We start from the raw sequence: 27452 nt of genomic DNA, 5'->3' as shown, positions 1-27452 counted from the left end.
CAGACCCGAAACCAGGGACAAGCGTGTGCCCATACAGACACGCGCACACATACAAAACCACTCCACTCCGCTTCCTGCAGCTTTCCTGATTCACGTCTCAGCTCAGTGAACCGCTCAGTCCTGGAGATTCGATCCTTTCCTTTCCAGCCCTCATTCATCTTAAAGGACCTTCACGTCCTGCAGAACGTTTCCGTTTCTCTCCCTCTGCTTTCATCCGGATGATAGAATCCAGAGCAATGAGCTGAAAGCAGCGCAGCCTGCAGGGAGCAGACCAGCTGCGTTAAAGCGCACCGCTGCAACTGTGAAGAGGATGAGAGGAAAAATGCAAATTCTCCACTCCTGAAATATATTCTGAAATCAAGAGCATTAACAGGGAGTTTGTCCTACTTTGCTTTACATTAGATGTTGGAACACTGCTGTGAGGATTTGATTGAGCATTTGATTTGATTGAGGTCAGGTACTGATGTTGGATGGTCAGTTCTGGATGGAGCTCAATCACTCCAGAGAACACAGCTCCACTGCTCCACAACCCAATGTTGGGGGGCTTTATATCCCTCTAGCTGATGGACATGGTGACCTCAGCATTCAATCCAATAGTCAATGCTCTTCTTTAGAGCTGGGTGACCTTACAGCAGCTGAATCCACTCATTAGAAAGGATGCACAATGATATCGGATATCAGCATCGGAGAGATACACTATATGGCCAAAAGTATGTGGACACCCTCTTAATTATTGGGTTCAAGTGTTCACCCATTGCTAACAGGTGTACGAAATCAAGCACATAGCCATGCAAACTCCATAGGCAAACAGTGGCAGTAGAATAGGTCGTGCTGAAGAGCTCAGTGATGTTAAACGCGTTCTCTGGAGTGATGAATCACACTTCTCTATCTCGCAGTCTGATGGATGAATCTGGGTTTGGCGAGGAGAGAGGAGAACGCTACCTACCAGGATTCATAGTGCCAACCGTAAAGTTTGGTGGAGGAGGGATGATGGGCTGGGGCTGTTTTTCAGGGTTTGTTCCAGTGATGGGTGATGGTAATGCTGCAGCACACAAAGACACTTTAGACACTTATATGCTTCCAGCTTTGTAGCAGCAGTTGACTGAGACCCTGTGCACAAAGTAGCTCCATAAAGACGTGGATTCTTGTGGAAATCTTGTGGAAATCTTGTGGAAATCTTCCCAGAATTGTGGAGGCTGTTACTGCCACACAGGAGGGCCAACTCCATATTAATGCCCATGGTTTGGAATGGAATCCAACAAGCTCATAGGTGCAATGGTCAAGCATCCACATACGTTTGGCCATATAGTGCATCACATATCGATGTTTGATGATGTGTTTATTGAACTCCAGAAGAGTTGTTTAGGCACTGCTGGGCTAAAAAGTGTGTATTTTATTTACTACACTGTAACAGGCCTGGGTGATATGTAAAAATAATTAGCATGATATTTTCTAGTTAAAAAATCGTGATTATCGATGATAACAGCCCTGCCCCCCCCCACCCCCAAAACAAGTACACGCGGTCCACTTTTTATTCTATTTTAGTTTATATGCTTTTTTAATATTAACTGTTTTGCTCAAAAAAATCTTTAATAAAACTCATTAATACTTATTAAATAACGATGCTGATACCGAATACCCCAACGTCTTCTGAGAACTACTTCTCCTGACATTATAGTAAGCGTTACTGCAAACGTGTTCATTAGCTTCTTCTGCTGCAGATTCGCAGTGACTTGTGTGCTAACAGCGCTCCCTGTTGGCGAAACTTCAGATGGCAAGTCATTTCCAAAGCCACGTCCACATGCTTTCCATGTTATAAACTAGGCATTTTCCGTCGTCACAGCGGCTTTTTTTTTTTTAAATTCAGCCAACCACTGGGACACTTAACCTGGACAGAAAGTACTGAAAATTTTACTCATAGTGGACACAGTGGGAGGTTTACTCTACTGGAGCTTTTAAAGGCCCCTTTGTTACTCTATGTTTCAAGAATAAAACTGAAAAAACATTTTATTTAATACTGTTTATTACCTTTTTCTGAGGACACCGGCCGTAGACGAGAATCAAAGGAACTTTCCCTCCAGGTTAGAGTTAACTTAGCTGCTCTACACTAACTTCCAGTCATTTTAGCTTGTTTTGTTTTCCCCTGCAGTAAGTCACTTTGAGGAAAGATGAAGTTTCAAAGCACTTCAGCATTTATTTCATCATAGCTAGCATTACAACGCATAGTAGAGAGAAGTATGAAAGTAGTATGAAACCACCATATGACCACCGTATTCTTCAAGCTGTTTAACACTACATTAGTCCTCTCTAATTCTCTCTCAGTTCTTTTACCGAAATGAAGATTATCACCTTTTACACATCGCCATCAGGTCATCAACGATATCTGATTACACCACCCCGTCACCCATCTCAATTTGTAACCCTACAAAAATTAACGTTATGTTTCTCCCTAATTCTAATCTAGGTATATATATAGTCCCAGTGGAAAACAGGAGTTTCCAAAACTGGAGTTCAAAAAATGATTGAAAGCTACAGAGAAAACGGGGCTCCTAACAACCACCTGGAAGACCTGATAGACACCAAAACTGCCCCCATCAGATAAACAGCACTTAAAGCTTTCATCTCTGAGAGAGAGGAGAAAATCAAGCTGCTTCAGATCTGAAAACATCCACAGGTGTTTCTGTCCATCCTTCCACTGTGAGAAGACGACTCAGCGCTGTGGGTCTGAAAGGATGTGTAGCTGATCAAGAAGAACCTCACTGAGAAAAGGAGACGGACACATCAAACAAAGAAGCTGAACATGGACTGACCACCCCAGAGTCCAGACCTCAACACCACTGAATGTGTTTGATTACTTCAGGAAATGATCAACCAGCTTCTAAGACTGAACTTTGGAGGTGTACAGTTTTTTTTCCCCAACTTATCTTCCCGCTCGAGAACAAAAGCATGCTTCTCTCTTTCTGTGTGTGTGTGTGTGTGTGTGTGTGTGTGTGTGTGTGTGTGTGTGTGTGTGTGTGTGTGTGTGTGTGCGCTTCAGTGAAAAGGCAGCTGATGACTGCAGTGTGAGAGAAAAACACTCCTCTCAGCTTAAACATGAATCACATTCAATACTGCACACAGCGCGAGTCTAACAGAGGAGCCAAAAGGAGTCAAATCGACTCAGACTAAAAGGTTCTGTCAACAGGATCTCACACGAGCCGGATGTGTTACACTTCAAACCGCATAATACTGCAACACGTCACACAGAACCCAGCGCCAACATAACATCAATCAAAACCCATTTTAATATTTGGACAGGGGTGCATCCTTCCGAAACGTTTCCTGTTGGCCGTGAAATAAACACAGCCTTAGTGCAGACGTCCTCAGCCTCACTGGATACAGAAGGATTTCCTCACATCAAACTCAGACGGCCTGATGGAGCTCAGGCTGTAGAACAGCTCTGTGATTAAACAGTGGGTTATATCAGTGACGCTCAGCCTTCTGGCTGTAAACGATATGTATATTAACCATTTAACCCAATTAGATCTGCACATTTTTAACAGTCAAATCTCGACTCTCTCCTCTTCTCTCTCTCCCTCCCCTTCTCTCTCTCTCTCTCTCTCTCCTCTTCTCTCTCTCTCTCTCCCCTTCTCTCTCTCTCTCTCTCTCTCCCTCCCCTTCTCTCTCTCTCTCTCTCTCCTCTTCTCTCTCTCTCTCTCCCCTTCTCTCTCTCTCTCTCTCTCTCCCTCCCCTTCTCTCTCTCTCTCTCTCCCTCCCCTTCTCTCTCTCTCTCTCTCTCCCCCTTCTCTCTCTCTCTCTCCCCTTCTCTCTCTCTCTCCCTCTCCTTCTCTCTCTCTCTCCCTCCCCTTCTCCCCTTTTCTCTCTCTCTCCCCTTCTCCCCTTTTCTCTCTCTCTCCCCTTCTCTCTCTCCTTCCCCCTTCTTTCCCTCTTTCTCACTCTCTCTCTCCCTCTGCTTCTCCCCTTTTCCCTCTCTTTCTGCTCTTCTCTCTCTTTCTCCTCCCTTTTCTTTCCCCCTTCTCTCGCTGTCCCCCTTTTTCTCTCTCTCTCCCCTTCACTCTTTCTCCCTTTTCTCTCTCACCCTTCTCTCTCCTTCACTCTCTTGCTCCCCCTTTTCTCTCTCCCCCTTCTCTTTCTCTCTTTCTGCCCTTCTCTCTCGCTTTCTCCTCCCTTCTCTTTCTCCCCTACTCTCTCCTTCTCCCCTTTTCTCTCCTATACTCTCTCTTTCTCCCATTTTCTCTTTCTGCCCTTCTCTCCCCCCTTCTTTCTCCCCTTTTCTCTCTCTCTCTCCCCTTATCTCTCAATCTCCCCTTTTCTCTCTCTCTGCCCGTCTCTCTTTCTCCTCCCTTCTCTCTTTTCTCGCTCCACTCTCTCTCTCTCCATGTGTGTGAAGGGGGGGTTCTGTCCTATGTGGTGAGCAAAGCAAATAAAACCCATCCTGACAGGCTGATAACAGCGATATTGATTTGCTGGTGCTGGGAATCGATTTTAATGTCACTCAGAAATTGAGATGAGCAGCCATGAATGGCAAATCATTCCGGATGAGACGAGCAGACAGAGACGGTTCTTTCTGCTGCGCTGGTCCTGTAAACATTCACTTCTGAGCACAAACGACCGTCAGATCATCTGTCACTCTAACGGGACGCTCACACAGAATCATCCACCGCTGGAAAACAATATTAGACAAAAAGAGAGGCGAAACCTTATTAACGAAACGAAGCACAGAGTTCTGTAGGATTTATGTGAATAAGAGCCTTTAGAGCGCGATTCTTAATTTACTGAGACTCAGCCAGACTGGCACTTCGCAGAGAAGTAGAATTCAAAGGAATTCTCTGTTATGATCAATTTTGCGTCTCAAAATTGCTGGGTGCATATATTCAAAATTCAAGTTAAAATTAGCAATAACGCCAACCAATCAGCACTCAGTAGCAGTAACGCCAACCAATCAGCACTCAGTAGCAGTAACGCCAACCAATCAGCACTCAGTAGCAGTAACGCTAACCAATCAGCTCTCAGTAGCAGTAACGCCAACCAATCAGCACTCAGTAGCAGTAACGCCAACCAATCAGCACTCAGTAGCAGTAACGCCAACCAATCAGCACTCAGTAGCAGTAACGCCAACCAATCAGCACTCAGTAGCAGTAACGCTAACCAATCAGCTCTCAGTAGCAGTAACGCTAACCAATCAGCACTCAGTAGCAGTAACGCCAACCACTCAGCACTCAGTAGCAGTAACGCTAACCAATCAGCTCTCAGTAGCAATAACGCTAACCAATCAGCACTCAGTAGCAGTAACGCCAACCACTCAGCACTCAGTAGCAGTAACGCTAACCAATCAGCTCTCAGTAGCAGTAACGCTAACCAATCAGCACTCAGTAGCAGTAATGCCAACCAATCAGCACTCAGTAGCAATAACGCTAACCAATCAGCACTCAGTAGCAGTAACGCCAACCAATCAGCACTCAGTAGCAGTAACGCTAACCAATCAGCTCTCAGTAGCAGTAACGCTAACCAATCAGCACTCAGTAGCAATAACGCTAACCAATCAGCTCTCAGTAGCAATATCACCAACCAATCAGAACTCGGTAGCAGTAATGCCAACCAATCAGCACTCAGTAGCAATAACACCAACCAATCAGAACTCGGTAGCAGTAATGCCAACCAATCAGCACTCAGTATCAATAACGCTAACCAATCAGCACTCAGTAGCAATAACGCTAACCAATCAGCTCTCAGTAGCAATATCACCAACCAATCAGAACTCGGTAGCAGTAATGCCAACCAATCAGCACTCAGTAGCAATAACACCAACCAATCAGAACTCGGTAGCAGTAATGCCAACCAATCAGCACTCAGTAGCAATAACACCAACCAATCAGAACTCGGTAGCAGTAATGCCAACCAATCAGCACTCAGTAGCAATAACGCTAACCAATCAGCACTCGGTAGCAATATCACCAACCAATCAGAACTCGGTAGCAGTAATGCCAACCAATCAGCACTCAGTAGCAATAACACCAACCAATCAGAACTCGGTAGCAGTAATGCCAACCAATCAGCACTCAGTATCAATAACGCTAACCAATCAGAGCTCACTGGCAGTAATGCCAACCAATCAGAGCTCAGTAGCAGTAATGCTAACATTCACCCCCGTTCACTGAGGACTCGCTCTCAGGCTCTCTCTGGCTGCTACTGCGTTAACCGGTGTTGACCTCTGAAAGGGCACTGAACCTCCAAAATGAGGAAATGCTTTTAGCGGCGTTCAACCTTTGACCATTTCTTCCCCACTGACCATTAAAAAACGCATGAAAGAGAGACTGTATGACACACAGTCAGTCAAGAGACGATGATCTTTACCTCTGTGGTTTATTTTAGACATGCTAGCCAGTGTGATAACTGCAGCATTAGCTCTCTGGCTAACTACAGCTGCACAATAATCACTGCTGAGCAGCACTGAGCACTGTGCTGTGGTGGAAATATGCTTCTTTTACTGAGTTCATTTTTGTGTTTTTACAAGAACCATGAATTCTATACAGAACCATTTGCAGGCTTAAACGGTTCTCTGCATGGTAAAATGGTTTTTCAGACTGATAGAGAATGTGTTGTTTCTATCTGGCACCAAAAACGGTTCTTCTATTGTTACAAGCCTGAAACTGTAACAATAGAAGAACCCTTTTAGGTGCTATAAAGAACCACTCTCAAAAAGGTTCTATACAGAACCATATACAACACATACATCTATTTAGAATCATTCCCTTTTACTAAAGAACGCTTAAAGAACCATCTTTTTAAGAGTACAGGTGAGTTAGCCAGCTTTCTAACTACAAGGTTAGCTCTTTGGTTAATACAGCTGCACAGAAGTCACTGCACAGACTTTTTTGAAAAGGGTTCTATAGTGAACCAAAAAGGGTTCTTCTACTGTTACCATGTCAAGCCTGTAACAGTAGAAGAACCCTTTTGTTGCTATAGAAATTTCTTTTCAAAAAGGTTCTATACAGGACATTTTCCATCAATCTGAAGAAACATTTAATGATGCAAAGAACACTTTAATCATGCAAAGAGTGTTCATGGTTCTATATAGAACCATTTTCTTTACTTAAGAACCCCTGAAGAACCATACTTTTTAAGTGTATAAGTATATATAGTATATATATATATATAGTTCCTATACATGTGAATTGTATGTGGTACATATAACAGGCCAATCACAGGTCAGCAGGTGCTCTGGTGGGTTTCATTCAAACGTTCTGACGTTCTTCTGTGGGCAACGTTCTTTCTGCTCTTCACTCTTTTCATTTCTAATTCATGCCATCAGAGTGATTGTGCAGTGTGGACACAGTATCTCAGCGCCACTCGGTGTGAGTCGTGTCTACAGTCACCTGAGACCGTATCTCACGTTGTGACCGTCCCAAGCTGAAATCCTGCCTCTGTTCATGGGGTCTGGAAGCATCAGGTTAAATGCAATACTTTTTAAAGTTAAAGGGCTCAGATCACTGAATTGTAGGTGCCTTAGTGGAATAAAAGAATGTACAGCCCATAAACATGCATACGTTTTAAAATGTATCATACACACTCCAGTCCATACGGTCTACATGGATCATTCTACTTCTACATTCTTATTTATCCTTTAACCTGATCTGTCTTTTTCTTATATGATTCTAAATTTATACTTATAATTTCTGTAAAGCACTTTGAGCTGCCACCGGCATGAAAAGTGCTATATAAATAAAAATCATCATCATCATTATTACTATTATTACTGAATTAGATCAAACAGCAGGTCCACAATCAAAAAAACATTTAAAAAAAACTGACATATGCAGACCTTAGATATTTACAAGGATTGCATTATTATCTATCTATATTGAAGACAATAACAGAGACTGCAATAAGATAAATAAACACAAAACCAGTATTTTAGGGTACTGTCTATTGGGAGGTGTCTGTTCCAAACCCTAACACCTAAATTTACACTTGTGAAAATAATACTTATTTTTTTGTAGCCTTTTTTTTTTCCAATGTCTTTTTTTGGAAGATCTTTTTGATTATTTTAAAGTGAAGTTCAAAGAGTTTAATTATATGTAATTTGTAAATAAAAATTATTCTAAAAATGCTGTCCCGCTGTGTTACAGCATGCCATTCCAAAGTGAAGGACCCTTCGTATACAGCCTAGAAATGGAGGCTACGTTCTGAGTGATTTCAAGGATGCATCATATGTATCCCTTCAGGCCTTCGGTTACCCACAGTTCTCTGTGCAAAGGGACAGCACCACGAAAATGGCGGAAAACAAAGCTGTTGGAGCAGAGCTTGTTTTAAAAACTTGAATTCATCTTCATTAACTTATATAGTGTAAAATCACTGATTGATTAAAGCTTTCGTCCAAATATCGTATTTTATGTAGAGGTATTTGTGTATTTGTGGTTTATCGTACTACATAAGAACGTCTCCTCCATTTCAGCGAAGAAATGAAAAACACAATCCGGCTCCATTTTCTCTCACCAGCTCCCTCACGAGTTTGGCGCCGCTCTGGTGGCGTCACCACGCAGCCTCGTTAGGACGGCTCCATTTGTGTGACCAATAGGCTACTATGGAGGAGTCTTCATAGGACGGTCCTACCGAGGACCCGCACTGCCTCGGCTGCAGCCTCGGCTTTGGAACGCAGCTATGGTGAGCAGTTAGATCCCACTGTTTTGAAGTAAATGTGTCCCAAAGTCTGAAAATCAGTGCAGAACATTAAGAACTGACACATTTTTATGTCACTACCGAAACACAGAGTTTTAGTATGTAGGCGGAGCCTTATTTTTGCCACACCCCTGCATTTTAGAGCAGGAAGTGTGACTGCATCCCTGTCCCTCACGGCCACAGGGTGAGTAGGTAGATCCCATTGTTTTGAAGTAAATGTGTCACAAAGTCTGAAAATCAGTGTGAAACATTAAGAATTGTCACTACCGAAACACAGATTTCCTGCAAACTACGTTTTTTACATTTTAATGAAAAATATGATGATTTTGTGTGTGTACAGCTGTTCAAAGCTGGGTTTGCTGGTCACGTAATGGCTAGTGTTTTTGCGTTCTACTCAAAACGAGCTAAAATTGTCATTACCGAAACAGTCACTACCGAAGCTTTACCAAATGTTTCAGAATTGCTTTTGTCGCGACAAAATGGAATGATCAATCATTCATTTTTAACCAAATAAAAGGATTTTAAAGTCCAAGATCAGTTAATAAAAGTCCCAAATGTGTTTTTAACTCTGACCTTGAACCAGTTCAGTATAACGATCCACATTCATAGATGATGTACTGTCCACCACGTCACACAGTGAGGTTTATTACCACCAAAAGGGCTGTAATTTAGGAAAATACAGCTCTTTTTAACAGTAGTAATCCTGTTATAACACGGACGAATCAGAACAGACCTGTGAGGTAAGAGAGGCTCGGCTCTAAAGAGATTCTGCTGCGGTGTTAAACGCGACTCTTGTCTGCAAGGTGTGTGTTTGATGCCTTTATAGGTGTCGTTAAAGAGCTCATTAGCGGCGGAGGCGTTTTATAGTACGGAGCAGTAAGCAGCCGCTCACCTCTCTCACTCTCTCTCTCACTCGCTCTCTTTCTGTCTTTTTCTATCCTCGCTCTCTCGCTCACAGAATCAGCTTAAATGTGTTTCTCAAACAGCAATGCTGCTGAATCAATAGGTCTCAGCGGGATCTCTCTCTCTCTCTCTCTCTCTCTCAGATGGAGTCTCTCGATCCACAGGAGTGCCCTGCTCTCTTTCATCACTTCTCAGATTCAGCTTTTCAGCTCCCCAAACTGGAAACTAAGGCTGCAACAGATATTTGATAAATTGGTTATGAAATAAAATATTTTATAATATCTGAAAATGTAAAACTTATCAAGCCAAATTTCTAGTTAATGTGCAGTTGTTCGGTTTTTTGAGTACTTGGTTAACCGTTCAGGGTGCCTCTTCCCATCTCCCTCTCTTTGGCATCTCATTTCACCCCTCGCCCCTACCACTTTGCCCTTAGCCCTCTGTTCTGCACGTTCACGTCTAGGGGTAAGGTGTCCCAAGTGTTGGGGCTACATGGCCCTCCAAACGAAGGATTTTCAGAGACTCTGAACAGAGTGATATGAGAAAAAAAAGAAAAACCAGCAAGATGGCTGAGCGAGAGACCAAAGAAACCCACAAATGTGAGAATTTTCTCTGTTAAAAAATCACGATAACCACTGTTTTATCTCAGTTTAATGTCGTTTCAGTGTATTATGGTCGTTTTCTTCATAACAAGCATAAAAAATTGCTAATAGTTTGCTGATGTCTCGGTAACTAGCTAGCTAACTCTCCCGTCCCACCTTAAATAGTCCAGCAGTTCTGACGCCTGAAGTGCCAGAATGTAACTGCTGCTCCATTTAAGGTGGAACAGGAAAATTCGTACAGGAAGCTGGAGAATATCTGACTTCAGCTTCATATCACTGAAGAATTAGGGGTGGGTGATAATAAATAAATGCCCCCCTGTTGCTCTCTTTTTCTTTCTCTCTCCCTCTTTCTTTTCCTGTCTCCTTGTTCCGTTGCCTTTTCTTTCTCTCTCTCTTCTTTCTCTTCCTCTGTCTCCCCGTTCAGTTGCTCTTCTTCTTTCTCTCCCTCTGTCTCTCTTTCTGTCTCTCCACTCAGTTGCTTTTTTCTCTCTCTGGGATTGGGCCTTTCTCTTTCTTTCTTCCTCTTTCAGTCCTTCTTTCTATCCCTCTATTTTTCCCCCTTCTCATTTCTCTCTATCCACCCTTCTCTCTCTTTCCCGTCTTCTCTTCCTTTCTCTCTCTCTCGCTCTCTCTCTTTCTGTCTCTCCACTCAGTTGCTCTTCTCTCTCTCTCTCTCTTTCTCTCCCTCCCGCTTCCTGTCTCCCCGTTCCGTTGCTCTATCCTTTCTCTCACTCTCTTCCTTTTTCTTTCTCTCCCTCCGCCTCCCCGTTCAGTTGCTCTTTTTTCTCTCTTTTCTTTATCTCCCTCTCTCTTTTTTCATCTCCCCTTTTCCCCTGCTCTCTTTTTCTTTCTCTTTCTTCTTCATTCTCTCCCTCTGTCCTTACCCGTCTCCCCATTCAGCTGGTTTTGCTTTTCTCTCTCTTCTTTCTCTCCCTCTGTCTCCCTGTTCCATTGCGCGCTCTCTCTCTCTCTCCCTCTGTTCCTCTGCGCTCTCCCCGCCCCCCCACGATCCGTTTCATGCTGGCTGATGAATTTTTAATGTGCCCTTTTGTGCGAACGACGTCGAGCCGTTCCCCTTCAAACTCCGACCCTTAACGGTCGATCCATCTTTATATCTCTTTGACATGAGCACAAGTATTAGCGCTGTTTTAAGAGAAGCTAATGGTTGGATGTAAATCAGCGCTGCTGTATGATCTCAGTGGAGCGCCAGCACTGCTGTGCTATAGAGCTGTTGGTGGAGTTCGCTGCGGTTTGGGACGGAGCATTTTTAACCAAATCTGCAGCTCTGTTTCTGTTAGAGACCAGGATGCTTTTGCAAGGAATAAACACAAAAACCAAATAGCCACTCAGTAAACAGTCCTAGTCTCTGTTTCTGATTAATAACATTATCTTTTTATGTTCTGTGCAGCTCACAAGACTTATAACTCGATCAGTAACCAAAGCCTAATTTGAAAAAAACAACAAGATTTTAAATGGAGAAGCTAAAACGTCTGATCAGGACTGTGAGGGCGTTTCAGGCTGCACAGTGATCATCAGCGGTGTTGGCCAGCAGCTCACGACTTTACTGTTTACTTTAGTAAGCTTTTATTTTCTGGCAGAAGTTGAAAGTGACTTTTAAGCTGTGCAAGATATCAGAGCACAGATGTAAAGGCACATTTAACCAGGAGTGACCAAAGTAACCTTTGTACTTGTGTTAGTAATCTGACCAGTCATCCAAACAATAGCCAGGTTTACATGCAGCCTAATAATCCATTAATAATCCAACTAATACCTCAATCGGAATAGAACGCGTCCATGTAAACACCTCAATCAGAATAGATTAGTCTGATTGGGCCATTCGGAATACAGTTTCTATCCGATTGAACGAGGTGGGTAATCCTGTAAATAATCCGTTAAATAGAAGAATAATAACCGTGTAAATGCCTGTATCTGATTACATTCCCTATCGGAAAGTTTAAGTCCGTTCTGATCATGTTCGTTGCGTCATAGTGAAAGTTTGTACCGTTCAACATGGCGGAGCAGAAACTGGTCTGCAGAGGAGACGAAGTTTATGCTCTGATCTTTAAAAGACGGCGGTGGGACGGACGTCCAGCTTATGTGTCTCAGAACACGACGTCTTCCTCTCGGCCTTCTTTAATAAGGACATGTGAAGGACGTTTTCCTGAGTCTGACATCATTTTAAAGCAATTAAAAACACAAGCACTGCTCACTGCTGCTCATCTCACTCTGACTGGACTCACGGGATGCTCGCTGTCTTGGTAACGTCTACACTAAGTGGTTACTCCACGCATGCTCATCATTTTGGATCGAATTACTTGTAGTGCGCATGAAAACGAAGGTTTTCCATCATATTGTTGAGTAGAGTGAACATAAACACCTCAGTCTGAATCTGTAATCGGAATGTGTTCAATCTCATTGGCAAAAATGTAAACACAGCCAGTGTTATCGCTAGGCAGCTATGACAGACAACAAATCATTCAAACAGTGTCACCATTCATCAGTTAGTCTACTCAATCTTTGGTTATAAGGTGATAGTTCACAGCATTTTTGTTTCTTCTTTATTAAGAGATTCTATCAGTCTGTTGTTGCGGGTGCTGTCTTTGCATCCACTGGATGTGATGCACCACTGCATTGTCACCTGTACAATATTTATGCAATTTTACTTTTTTTTGTACTGCACAGTATATTTTATGGTTATTTTAATATATTTTATATCTTTACATCTTCTATTTATGCATATGTATAATAGCGTATGACAATACTTTTGCTCCTGTTTTGCTCTTTACTGAACTTCGTGTTGTTGTAATAGGCGACTTTCTCTCTGGGATTAATCAATATATCAATCTACCAATCTATCAATCTACCAATCTATCTATCTATCTACCAATCTATCTATCTACCAAACTACCTATCTACCTATCTATCTGTCTATCTATCTAAATACACATGGAAGCAACATCATTTCTTTGCTTGTTTTTACACTTAAATGTGACATTTTAATTATTTTGTCTAAGAAAATTACTTTTTTTATGCCTTCACCTTGTTTACGCAAAAAAGATGAAGTGAAACAAATGTTGGTATTTCTTTATTCAACACCTAAACTGAAAATGTATCATGAAATTTTGAAAAAATAGATTTTTTTGTTCAAACATGATCATCAAACAACCAATTTAGTATTTTAATTCTGCCCAAAATATGAGCAGCTCTAAAAGCTTAAATATTATATTAACTAATGTAAATGCAACACAGTGTATGTTTTGAATCTGCCGGCTCACTGAAACACACAAGTCCTTACATTCAAATGACGAGGAGACAGTTCAGTGATTTAAAAGATGAAAAATGACAGTGTGTAAAACTCCATATGGCATCTGTTTACAAAGAAAGTCCTGCATATCAATAAAAAAGCCCCCTGCCTAGTTGGTAACACAGTTATAAATGAAGCTAAAACTGACATTTAGTAAATTTCACAAAGTGTGAAACATCTCGCTGTTGTCGGAAGAAAACCTCATCTCCAAAATGGTAACTTTACAGGAGAAGGAAAAAACTACTTTACTTTTAATGTAAGTCAATGGAACCAGATTTTCTTCAGAGCAATTTTGGGCCGTTTCTTTTGGTCCATTCACCATGAGATTTACACACAATGTAAAGGGCAAAAGGCATTTTTCAAATTATGTCAAAAACTGAAAAACAACAAAAATGAAGATACAAGGTTTCGCCCCGAAAGCAGCAATAATCTGTGACCAAGTGCATTAGTTTGTGCGTTGCAGTAAAACATTTACCGGAATACTGAGCTACAGCTCCTCTCACTGAACATGAAATATCAAGGTTTTGCTGTTTGGGAAATGTCCCAACTCTTCGGCTAAAACAGACATTTTGATTGGTTCAGCCGCTGAGTTTAACTGTTCGTTCATGTCTATAAGTCTACAAATAATTATAAACGACTAATTTTGCTTAATTGCCAGTCACCTTTTACCTCCAACACAGCGCTTCATCTGTTATGTTATTTAAACAGGAAACAGATTTAAACAAAACATTTAAAATACCAGTTTGGCCCATTAAGAGTAATTAATGTTATTTATATTAAAATGTTGTCTCATGGAAAGTGCTGGGAATGTGCTAGTGTGGTGCATGTGTTCAGAACAGTGTGAGCTTCAGATTTAAAAAAGTTGTAATAGAAATCGTCCACAAAATCAGCAATTTGGCTGTAAAGAATTTGGCATCGGCCATAAAAATGCACGATTGGTGCGTCCCTAGGGTGTGTATTTCAAACACTTACACAATACACATGAATAAATTGCTGGGTAAGTCCCTCATAATGGGTCACTTGTTCATTTTTATCCGTTCCTGTTGTCATTTCTGTTTACATCACTGAAAGAGTCCAATCTGGGCCGCCATCACGCTGATAAAACGGCTCGCCTGCAGAACCGCACACAGTTCCTCTTTGTCTGCCTGGGCGAAGCGATCCGCTCTGAGCGTGTACGGGTTAGATAAGCAGAGGCGAGCTATGTCAGCTATGCCAGCCCTGTGCATACCTGAGAATAATATCAGTATTGAGCTGCTGGGGGTTTGTAGAGGCGAAGTGAAGGGAAGTCCTGAGTTAACAGTGTTGATAGACTGACTGACTGCAGGCTGACGGCCCACTGATCTCTTTATTGTGTCAGTGCTGGGTGACACAGTGTAAGTGTGCATACAAGGTTCTAACCAGGGACTGACTTTATCTACTGTCTGGTTCCCCTGGCCACAACGTTTCACAATTTGGCCACTAAACCAAGAGATTGTGGAGCGGAGATCATTTAATCTCCCGCATGAGATCCAGAGCCTGTTTGGCTGAATGAAATCTGGCTGTGGTTGTGGATAAACTGTAGTGAAAAGCAACACCTGACTGCTTTTTGGAGATGAAGCATGGCTGTCAACTGTAAATGCAAGATCCAACATAATCCTGGCTACATTCCTAATTTCCTAGATTCACCGTCTTGGTCTCGGAATCCCACAAGTCATATTGAAAATATAAGAGGAGAAGTTTATCTGGGCCATTAATAAATCAGTAACTGACAACAATGTTGGGCTGCAATGATAAAATTGATTATGCAATTATAAAAAATCTATTAAAATTTACGTTTGTGACAAATCAGCTTAGTTATTACTTCACAATTGTATTACTAAGCAGGGAATCTGCAAGCCGAGTTCAGCAGACTGAACCTTCTCCACTAGGGGGAGCTATCGGCACTCAAGGAAAGGAGTAAACCCACACCAGCAGGATCTCTCAAAGATCCTGTCGTTGCAAATTATGTATATGAATAATAAATGTTTGATCTTATAAATTGTCTTTACAGAAGGCGGTAAAACCAGTCTTTTTATAAGTTTATAAGTTGCAAGTTAATTTTTAAGCACTTCTGTTTGTCCATTCATGATGACACTAACACTCCGCGTTTACATGCACTTAATCTGATAACTGCAGAAAATCAGATTTTGTCAGTAATCCAATCAATGATTCCATGAACTTAAGTAATCAGATAATGGGGAAACTCTGGGTATACATGAGTCAGACAGTAATCAGATTTCTGCTTTAAAACTAACCAATAAACTCACAGAAGAAGACGTGACGTAAACATAATGCAAACCTCAAACTTCATGTTGTGGCTTTTTTTTTAAACATTGAGCTACATTACCTGAAAATATGAACTTGCATCATCTAGAAGATGAAGAATATATAAATCCTTCATTTTGTCAAGCATGTATTTGGTTTCAGCGTCGCTCCAAAAGTGTTTTGCTGCATCTCGCGGCGACGCTGCTCGCTTATTTCCGGTACCGCCGTCTGTTTTCACACATGCTCAGACTGAGAAATCCGAAAGAAATCAGAGTAAGAGTTTACATGCACTGAGAAATCTGATTGCTGAGCTAGAATCCAGCCTCTTTATCGGATTCCTTAATCAGATTTCCAGACCTGACCCTGATCTAAGAAATCAGAGTGTACTGTTGTGTGATGACCATTTGAATAATCAGACGACTGCAGAAATCCAATTAGGTTCAGATTATTGAGTGCATGTAAACACACTCAGTGAAAAGGGCAGCTGACGTGTTCAAATGATGCAGAAAAATAAAAAAATCAACAAAAATGGAGATACGTGACAATACGATACTTACTTAATCGTCAAAATAAATCATATGATTACCTACAGAACCAGTAGTGACCACCCTAACTGAAGATTGGACTAGTTTTCACACGAGAGTCCACTGAATATCACACTGATGAAGACGGCTGTACACCGCCGAGCTGAACGTGTATATGGGGCTGTGATTTGATGCATTTGTAAAAGCAAACAGACGCACCTGCGAATGTGCGGTCAAACAAGTGCACGTCCAATGCATGTGTGTGGGTTTCTGCAAGCGTGTGTGAGAGCCTCTGTGCATTCAGGCCTCTGTGGGTGTGTGTCGGGGGGGGGTTGTTAACCCACCACTGCGGAAAGTGAGAGAGGAAGTGAGTAGATACTGTTATGAATAAGAATAACTCCAATGTACCAACAAGACCACAATGAGAGACTTAACACATTCACCTCCGTTGTAAATTGCTCTTCATAACAGAATTTGTGAGCATGTTTTTGAATCTCTTCACAAACAACACCTGTTTAAAATGTGCAGGTAAGTAAGTTTTATAAATGTCGACTGCTCTACTTCACCGTTCTTGTGTGAAGACCAAAGTGAGTCAGGGTTATTACAGTTCACTAAAACTCAAATGAAACTAAAATGAAAACTGTGCTCATTAACTGTAATAGAAATAAAAAAGTTTATCAAAACTATAACGTTCACTGTAAAACTAACTTAAACTAAACGGAATAACTGAGAAAAAGACGTTTAGTTTTATTTTCAGCATGGGATTGAGAGATTAGATATGGATCTCTTCCGTGTTTGGCCGTCTTTAACCCTTGTGTGGTGTTCAGGTCTGTGGCACCCATGTTCAATGTTCACCAAAAGAAAAAAAAATCGTGATTTATTATTATTTCAACCTCAGATTCTTGGCCTTTGCTCATTTTCTGTGAAGAACATATAAAATAACCCATTTTCAGTGTCTTCACTCTGTTCACCCCCCACACATTTATATTACACATGTGGTGTTGGGCTGAACCCACGGGGAGTAAAAGTGTGGAGGTGCTGTGTCCTTCACTCTGTTCTCCTCCTACATAGCCTGCTGTTAGTGTGTGTGTGTGTTTGTATATGTGTGTGCGTGAGGGTGGACAACATGGACAGGCTGCTGACTGGCTACAGCTGCTAAAGGAGAACCCTACGCTGGACACTTGTGAACATCTGTTATTTTTAAATAAATTATTATGATTGTATTGATTTAAAAGCCTATAATGTGGTGGGTCCACCCGACCACTGAGTCACAAACACATCAACACCACACAAGGGTTAAGGAAAGCTGGAGCTGAACTGAGCTCAGTCTACTATGTTCATTTTCAAACACCTACTATCACAGCATATCATAATACTAAACCTAAAACTAAGCTAAATAAAAACTATTACTTAAAAAAAAAACGCAGTAAAAATAAAAAAAATGCTGCTCTCCTACATTTGCATCTATGCCATGACTGAAAATAAAATCTTAAAAAATATAATACTACATTAATAATAATAATAATAATAATAATAATAATAATAATAATATTAATAATAATAATAATAATAATAAGAAGAAGAAGAAGAAGAAGAAGAAGAAAACTAAGAAGAAGTACCATAATAAAGCCATGCATCCTATCAAAAATAATAAACAGAAACACTAGCTATTTTTTCTGCTCTCAGGGTGAAGCAGCGTAACTCGTTCTGGTTCTCTGAAGGTTCTCGGTGTGACAACAAGAAAACTGGACGACTCCACAAATCAGAGCGCATGCAGCAGCGGAGGATGATTAATCGATGTTATTGTTTTCTCAGGGTGAAACGAGAGACAATAAAGTCATCACTGCTTATCAGAGATCCGACTGTAAACACAGGGCGGAGTTTTTCTCTCAGATTTACATTACATTACTGTGTGGGTTCACCTTGTGTGGAGAGGCTGAGTTACAACTACACCAACCTCTCTGAGCTGAGCTACCTGCGGAGTGGATATCAGAGAGAGAGAGTCTGTATAAAATAATACCTTCTCTCAGGGTCCGGTGGGGGTCCTGATCATTGAAGAACAGGGTAACAAAGTATGTAAAGAAACAGATGGACTACAGTCTGTAACTGTGGAACTACAAAGTGCACCTATATAGTAAGTGGAGCTGATAAAATGGACAACGAGTGTAGAACCAAGACGGTGGACCTAATGAAGTGACCAGTTGGGGTACATAGCAAGTGCAGACACCTGTATGAGCAAACTGGACTTTGTTTGCTTTATTAACCCAGCTGAATTAGTTTGGTTGTAAATGAGAATAATATAAATTGAATGAGGGCGGCACGGTGGCACAGTGGGCAGCGCTGTCGCCTCACAGCAAGAAGGGCCTGGGTTCGATTCCTGGCCGGGTGACCAGGGTCATTTCTGTGTGGAGTTTGCATGTTCTCCCCGTGTCTGCATGGGTTTCCTCCCACAGTCCAAAAACATGCAGTCAGGCTGATTGGACATGCTAAAATTGCCCCTAGGTGTGAATGTATATGTCTGTCTGTCTGCCCTGCGATGGACTGGCGACCTATCCAGGGTGTATCCTGCCTTCCGCCCAATGACAGCTGGGATAGGCTCCAGCACCCCACCGCGACCCAGAAGGATAAGCGGTTTAGATGATGTATGTATGTATAAATTGAATGATAAAGAATTCTACTTTGTTGTTGAGAGAGAGAGAGAGAGAGAGAGAGAGACACCATAACTACAGCCACCACTGAACCTACACGTGTCTTCTGAGCTTTATAAGGAATGTTCATGACAGAGTTTTGTTGGCCCCGCCCACTGATGCTGAACTTATAAGGCGCGTTTCAGGCCTGCTTTATGAATGTAGCAGCCAATCAGAACGCATCTCAATCTTAAAGGCACAGTCAGAAAAACAGACTGATTGATTCTAAGAGAAAAAGAGAGGCTGGAAAATGGTTATGTAGAAAATGAATTGACGTATGCAGACTATATAGAACCTTTCTGAAAATGGTTCTGTATAGCACCAAAAATGGTTCTGCTATTGTTGCGATGTCAAGCTTGCATCTATAGATGAACGCTTTTTTCACGCTACACAGAACCATATCCAATACATTCTCCGTCAACCTGAACAACCATTTAAGCCTGGAAAGGGTGCTCTGAGTGTGCACTGATCTACACAGAGCCACTGTCTTTACTAAAGAACCCCTCTTTTTAAGAGTGTTACTAAGACAGATCCAGGTTTTGATGGAACCTGCAGAGCTTGTCTAAGGATGAGAAGAGCCTGTGTTTACTTCCTCAGCATTTCAGTCGGGTTCCTCACTGAGGAGGGACGGAACAGAGGAACCGAGTTTAAACATGCTTTTGTATTGGAGGGCGGCGGCCACTCTGACTGCCACCCAGACGCACTGATCTCTTCGCCCGTGAGGCCTGTGAGACGGAGCTGAAGCATTAGAAGTGGTGAGCACTTGAGTCTCATCCACCAGACTCGTCCCGAAGAGAGAGAGAGAGAGAGAGAGAGAGAGAGAGAGAGAGAGAGAGAGAGAGTGAGAGAGAGAGACAGAGTGAGAGAGAGAGAGAAAGAGAGAGAGAGAGAGACAGAGACAGAGACAGAGAGAGAGAGAGAGAGACAGACACTCTCATGATTATCGTAGTGTGTTTTAGGAGCGGGCGTGGTTTACCCCCGCTCCCCAAGCATGTCTGAAGCCCGCTGGGAAAGCTGGGCTTTGAGCTTTTAATAAGGAACGTGTCTCATTTGAGCAATAATCTGGCGGCGGCTGAAAGGACGGAGGGGCGTTGTTGACATTTTGGGCCGCGCACTGAGATATTTCCTCTTGTTTTAATCACTTTTGTCACCCTGACGGAGGGTAATGAATCGAATGCGACAGCCGTGCTGGAAGGCTGTGTAAATAACCGTGAAACAGAGACATTATGCTGCTCTTCTGCCCGGCGTGGCTGCACTTTCTCTCCTTTTAATCACAGCGTCCTTCACAGCAGCTCCACCAGAGGAGTGATAAGAATTCCTCAACTGTCTGTAAGGAAGTGGGATGCTCTCTCTCTCTCTCATATATATATATATATATATATATATATATATATATATATATATATATATATATATATATATATATATATATATATATATATATATATATATATATACACACACATACACATCCTATCTCCTGCTTCTTTCTATCTATTCATCTCTTCCTCTCTCTGTTTCTCACAGCCCTCTTCTCTTCCACCCCACCCCTTTCTCCCCCTCACTCCCCTGTTGCTCGCTGGGTCAGAGTTTTTAAACACCTCAGTGTCACTGCTGGACTGAGAACAGTCCACCAACAAAAAACATCCAGCCCACAGCGAGGGTAGGAGTGTCTAATAGAGTGGACAGTGAGTGGACACAGTGTTTAACAACATCAGCAGCACTGCTGTGTCTGATCCACTCAGACCAGCTCAACACACACAAACACACCACCACCACATCAGTGTTACTGCAGTGCTGAGAATGATCCACCACCCAAATAGTACCTGCTCTACAGAGGTCCTGTGGGGGTCCTGAATACTGAAGAACAGGGCAACAAAGTATGCAGAGAAACAGATGGACTACAGTCTGTAACTGTAGAACTACAAAGTGACCCTATATGGACAGTGGAGCTAATAAAATGGACAATGAGTGAAGAAACTCCAGTGTCCTTAATGAAAGTTGTTTTTTGTGACAATGCTGTCTGAAACATAAACTTACATTTGTCTTCTAAATCATATTTTGCATTTGACTCATCAAGATCAGCAGATTAAAAATTGATAATACTACAAGAACCATGCACTGCCAATCAAATTATTTCTCTTCTGATAATAAAGCAAAGATAGTTTGGTGGTCAGTAACGTCATGTTATCAAAGCTGATATTACTGAGCACATAGAAACAGCCTGGTCATCAGCCATGTCACCACTCCTGAAACAGCAACAAACCTGCGTGTGATGTCAGAGCATCAGTCCACATGAACACCCCCACCCTGGAGAGCGCTTTTAAAGAGCTCTGTTTTCAGTGATCTAAAACACCGTGTTCATGCGGGCTGAAGGCCAAAACGCAGATAAAAATAACGTTTTTAAAGAAATCTATGAGGACAAGCAGGTCTGTGTGCATCAGCACAGCAGGAGTAAATATAGTTCAGCCGCACAGCTCACACAAAAAAGGCAGCTCATCCTTTCAGATGGTCTTTATTTTGCTAAAACAAAACTGAGCTCACTGAAAAGCAGACAACACACTGTTTTTAACAGTTGACTACAGATCTATGGTGATTTACTCACCAGCCTGAGCTTTCATAATTCTGTATCGTGAATGTTTTTCCTCTGGATCAGAGGTCACTAATAGGCGGACCACGGTCCGAGTCCGGACCCAGACGCTGTCCTATGCGGACCTGGACCTGTAACCGATAAACTATGGAGAATTATTTAATTTTGATGGGGTGGTCCTTTTTAATCAGCGTAACTTTTCTAGCCTTTGCGGTAGCTTTAGCGGCTGGGAGACTCACAGACCAATCACATCCATTGTAAATATCACGTGACGCTACTTATCCAATCAGATCTGTGCATTACAATGAGCACACGAGGCGAGAAACAGCAGTCGGAGAAGAAAGTGAGTCAGAGGGAAGTTATTTCCAACACAAACTGTGCAGCAGCAGATGAGCTATCGTCTCTGACTTTACATCTACAAGGTGGACTGACAAGGTAGGAGTGTCTAATAGAGTGGACAGTGAGTGGACACAGTGTTTAACAACTCCAGCAGCACTGCTGTGTCTGATCCACTCAGACCAGCACAACACACACTAACACACCACCACCATGTCAGTGTTACTGCAGTGCTGAGAATGATCCACCACCCAAATAGTACCTGCTCTGTGAGGGTCCATGGGGGTCCTGACCACTGAAGAACAGGGTAAAAGGGGGCTAACAAAGTATGCAGAGAAACAGATGGACTACAGTCTGTAACTGTAGAACTACAAAGTGCACCTATATAGTAAGTGGAGCTGATAAAATGGACAATGAGCGTAGAAACAAGGAGGTGGTCATAATGTCATGCCTGATCGGTGTACGTTACTTCATTTTTTAAAAACATATAATCAGTTAAGGGCCATTTTTATGCAATTACATCTCAAACTTCAAATATAATGCAGGAAAACACTGCCGTGTCTGTGGAAGATGGTGTGCAGAGCACTGACGGCGCAAACTGATCACACATTACTTTTTCTTTATTTCTTTAAAATTATCGGCCCAATATAACCAATCAAAATGCATTTTGGTTGCTAGGCAGCGTCCAACCAATCACTGCATCCTATATGAATTCAGGTATTTCGTAATACCTACTGAAACACGAAAAGTGCCGAAGTACTGTACGGAATACTGCACTCTTACGTTAATATTTTATCTGACGAGATTTTATCAACATCAACACACAAAGGTAATAAGAGGGACGGTGGAGATCGAGTCTGCAGCGTCTGAGCTTTTAAAAACCTCATAACTCAAAGCAGCGTTTTCAGTGTGGATAAATGTGACATGATTATGCTGGTTATAGTGAACTGAGCTGCCTATCAGTGCATAAAACAATAGAAACAGACGGTTAAACAGAAGTTAAGACCCTCTGGGGTTTATCTTAAAGTTAGGACAGTATTTAGGAGGTTTAGTCTAGTTAGGATGTTTCTGTAATACTGTTTTCTTATCTGGAGTTAATGATGAGATTATGAACTTAAGAACTGTTGTTCTGTAACAGCTTCTGTCCCAAATTCAGTCCTAACTGAAGTTGTCATGGTGACTAAGCAGATAAGATTTCAGGCTTGAAGTTTCTGTAATACGGCCCCAGGTCTATATCCTTATAAACCTATTCTACAATCATGTGGCTGTGCGTCTTGCCAAGGAACAGCAGCACAGCTACGATTTGAGTCCCTTTATAAATAGGTTTTTCATAAAAGGGCATCTAGAACCACTTTTCACTGTTCAGGTAAATCCATTTGTTATGAAACTGACAGACTTTCAGCCAGGATCTTTCAAGCTGGTCCTCTGGTGTCATCTCGCATTGCAAATGTGTCGGCGTGAAATCTCGTTCTCCTCGCCGGAGCGCGGGCAGTTGGACATGAATATAAAAAGGCAAGCGTCACAAAGATTACACACACAGCTCAGGAGAGAGAGGCCGCGCCGACCGCATACTGACACTCGTGTGAACGATCTCAAACACAGAGAGCCGTCGGAGGGATGATGGGTTCTCCAGCAGCGCCTCAGTCCCTCTGAATCTCAAACACCTTAACAGCAGACAGATTCACATAAAATCACACCACAAATTACTGCAGGAGGGCTACAGAGACAGTTTACTGCACACCAGCAATCTCTCTTTGTGCTTGTATAAACCTGATACACTGTTAGAAATAAAGGAGTTGCGCCCTCCACAAAAATGGGCACTTTTTAGCATATTTAATGCCTTTTGGAATTAAATAAAACACATCTGAAATGTAATTCATACAGATTTTTCCTTTGTGGGTTTCAACACAATCTGCCGCATGACTGGCTTAAAGGGCCCACGACCTGCATTAGTCTTGTTTTAATTAAGCTCTATTTACATAGTTTGTGTGGTTTTAGGTACCAAAACCAGTCATAATTCATTTTACATGGCCATTTTTCCAACTTTTTTATTCCTTACAGGCTTTTTTTTTTTTATTTAGGAAGTTGTCTGTGAATGGGCGGGGCTAATCCGCTTCAGGCAGGCAGATAGTTTGCATGACATCACAAAAATGGCAATTCAAAACAGGTTGTTCTTGCATGTTTTGTTATGGACTGTATGAACTGGGGCATGAATGCTGTTTCAAACATTAACAGTGTTTACGTCCAACAAACTCTTTTTTAGGGCTGAACGATCTGACTGACACTGTCTGTGTTTACATGCAAAGATTTTTGTCAATCTGATTGAATACATTCCGATTACAGATTCAGACTGAGGTGTTTATTCTCACTCTACTCAACAATCTGATGGAAAATCTCTGTTTACATGCTCACTACAAGTAATCCGATCCAAAATTACACGCATGCGTAGAGAACCACTTAGTGTGGACGTTACCATGACAACGAGCATCACGTGAGTCCAGTCGGAGTGAGATGAGCAGCAGTGAGCAGTGCTTGTGTTTTTAATTGCTTTAAAATGATGTCAGACTCAGGAAAACGTCCTTCACATGTCCTTATTAAAGAAGGCCGAGAGGAAGACGTCGTGTTCTGAGACACATAAGCTGGACGTCCGTCCCACCGCCGTCTTTTAAAGATCAGAGCATAAACTTCGTCTCCTCTGCAGACCAGTTTCTGCTCCGCCATGTTGAACGTTGTAAACTTTCACTATGACGCGACGAACATGATCAGAACGTACTTAAACTTTCCGATAGGGAATGTAATCAGATACAGGCGTTTACACGGATATTATTCTTCTATTTAACACATTATTTACAGGATTACCCACCTCGATCAGTCAGATAGGAATTGTATTCTGAGTGGCCTCAATTGGACTAGACTATTCCGATTGAGGTATTAGTTGGATTATTAACGGATTATTAGGCTGCATGTAAACATGGCTGGTATTGCAACTGCGATTACACTTGCAATATTTTTGATGTCCATGCTTTTTTTTTTTTTAATTCACCAAGACCACCAACATGTCCACTTTTGTTGGCTTGTTGTGGTTGTGATGTCACAGCACATGGGCATTTGGTTGCTCCTGATTGGTCTAACTCATCTACCAGCAGTTCACAAGCCCTGTGTTATGAAGTTCAACCTCCCCACTTAAAACTTGTTCATAATGTAGACCATAATTTAAGTTGCAGCTCTTGCGATTTGAAAATTGCACTCTTTCAAATTGCGACTTCAATATAAAAACGATTCATCTTTCAGCCCCACTCTTTTTTTTTTAACCTCTTATTGACCAAGGTATATTTTGGTTTGTCCATCTGAATTTACATGACCAAATCATAAGGCAAATTATTCAGTAACTGCATGAAATAAATGCAAATTTTTATTTTATTTATTTATTTATTTATTTTTTGTAAAAGTTAACAGGACTTGTGTTTTATGATCACACATATTGCTATATGCTTACAATTTACTGCTGAAAGCCAAAAATCTTAGACGCTCTTTGTATTACTTTATAAAAATATTCAGAGTTCAGAGCAGATCACTGAGTTCAGCTTCTTTTATTATAAGGGTTTAAAATTACATCACCCATCTATTTGACTGGAAAGAAGACAGTTACAGCTCTCACACGACCCCCACCTTTAGAATGTAGCTTATGAAATATGAAAGTTATGAAGAATATGACGAAGTGCGTTTTGGAACCACCGGTGGTCTCAAGAAGTTGAAGAGCTTAAAGTGAATTTTGCATGATATGGGCCTTTAATTGAATTCAGTTTAGGTTTCTGGTGCCTGAAACAATCTTCTTCAATAAAATCCACAGAAATAATAAAAAAAATAATGGTCCTAAACGACAGGTCAGAGATGAAGAAAGCTCAAGGACGCTGTTAGCAACGTCACAAACCAAACCTGTTGCCCCGCCTGGCTCCATTCTGAGAGCCTTCTAAAAAAAACAAACTGGCAGGCTGTGAGCTGTACAGGGTTCATGCCCGTCAAGGGAATCAGACCAAACATGCTGACTTGTTCTTGGCAAACACACGTCTTTGCAGAGTCACCCAGCTAAGATTACCATCAAGGTTAATAGCGTCTGGACTAAAACCAAGATCTGGCTCTTAAACTCACCACTCATATGATACGCTATAAACAACACAGAGCAGCACATGCCAGATATGTGCATTAAATAGTCTACTAAAGAGAACTCAGCCCCCATCTGAAGCCTCGCTCCGGCAACAGTGCGTACCATGTAAAACCAGCAGCGTTTAAACACATTACAGCACAGCGAACACACGGTCCTACCTGCAGTTTGGAGGCGGGTCGAGGGTTATCTCCGCCAGCTCCTTCTGAATCCTGCGGAGCGAGAGGAGAAAGTTTTAGACATTCATCATATTCAGCCACTTTGTATCTTCTATTCCAAACTGAGCAAAAAGCCATCAGTGCTTTCGGTGGCCTTCGCTCGGCAAACACCTCATTGATTTCCAATTGAGCTCGAAAGCTCTTCAGCTGAATACAGAAGTAGGGAAGGTTAAGCTAACATGGCATGACTGCACTTCCCAAAGAGGCATTTTCTAAGCATGTTTTTGTTTTTTGTTTGCTGATTTCATGGTGAATGACGATAAGTACAAACAAAACATCACGCAATACCAGAGGGGAACCATCAGGAAATATTGAAAATAATTTTTTTATTGAAAATAATATCACCTTGTGTGTTGTATTTGAGGGGGAATTACAACGATCTTTAAAAATATTTCCATAAATTAGTGATTGAGATGTAAACACAGTGATTCAGAGTGGTTTGGTGTGAAATGGTTCAGATTCCTTACAGTGGTGGTGATAGGAACCAGGGGTCGCCATGACTACAACACAAATATAGACCTTTTATTTACTATCCAGAACCACCAGTGAACCCACACGAGTTTTTATTTGGAATGTTGATGGTAACACCCTGCACCCTGTACGTACACCTCTGCAGTGAATACATTTTAGACCAAAAGCTTTTCGTAAAACTATGATAAAAACAACCATAAACCATGTCTGAGAAATCAGGCAGCGTATTCATAACCATTTCATGTAATAATGTTCTGAGTGGGAGCTTTTAGAGGCATTAAATCGTCAGACGTACTTTGGAAAACTGCATTTTGGAAATATAAGGTTTTATCATGGCATCCCAGTATCAAATTATATATAAACATGCATTAAGACTTTAACGCCTCTGCAAAAGAGCATATCGCTGCTGTCAGAACAAAACCTTTTATCTCCATTTTTGTAGTTTTTCAGGTTTTAACATGATTTGAAACTGCCTGATGCCCTTTGCGTTGTGTGTAAATTTCATGATGAATGGACCAAAAGAAACAACCCAAAATTACTTAAAAAATGTCTGGTTCCATTGACTTACATTAAAAGTAAAGTATGTTTTTCCTCTCCCCTTTAAAGTTATCATTTTGGAGATACGAGGTTTTGTTCCGACAACAACGATAAACAACATATCACCGTCCCAAAAACAAAAACAAAACAAAACAAAAA

The 27452-nt window shown here is 41.6% G+C and overlaps 1 protein-coding gene across 1 annotated transcript in view; it reads right to left on the bottom strand.

Moving 5' to 3' along the window:
• LOC118806208 (ubiquitin-conjugating enzyme E2 E2-like) overlaps positions 1 to 27452 on the bottom strand; it is a 101121-nt gene that overhangs the window by 50772 nt on the left and 22897 nt on the right. Inside the window, exon 3 of the mRNA XM_036567663.1 lies at positions 26229 to 26279. Coding sequence (XP_036423556.1) covers positions 26229 to 26279 — 51 coding nt within the window. The remainder of the gene's footprint in view (positions 1 to 26228; positions 26280 to 27452) is intronic.

This window comes from Colossoma macropomum, unplaced genomic scaffold, assembly GCF_904425465.1.
Source record: "Colossoma macropomum unplaced genomic scaffold, Colossoma_macropomum, whole genome shotgun sequence".
In the NCBI taxonomy this organism is placed as follows: domain Eukaryota; kingdom Metazoa; phylum Chordata; class Actinopteri; order Characiformes; family Serrasalmidae; genus Colossoma; species Colossoma macropomum.
Note: the sequence above shows the minus strand (reverse complement) of the source record. Positions and strands in the feature narration are given on the sequence as shown.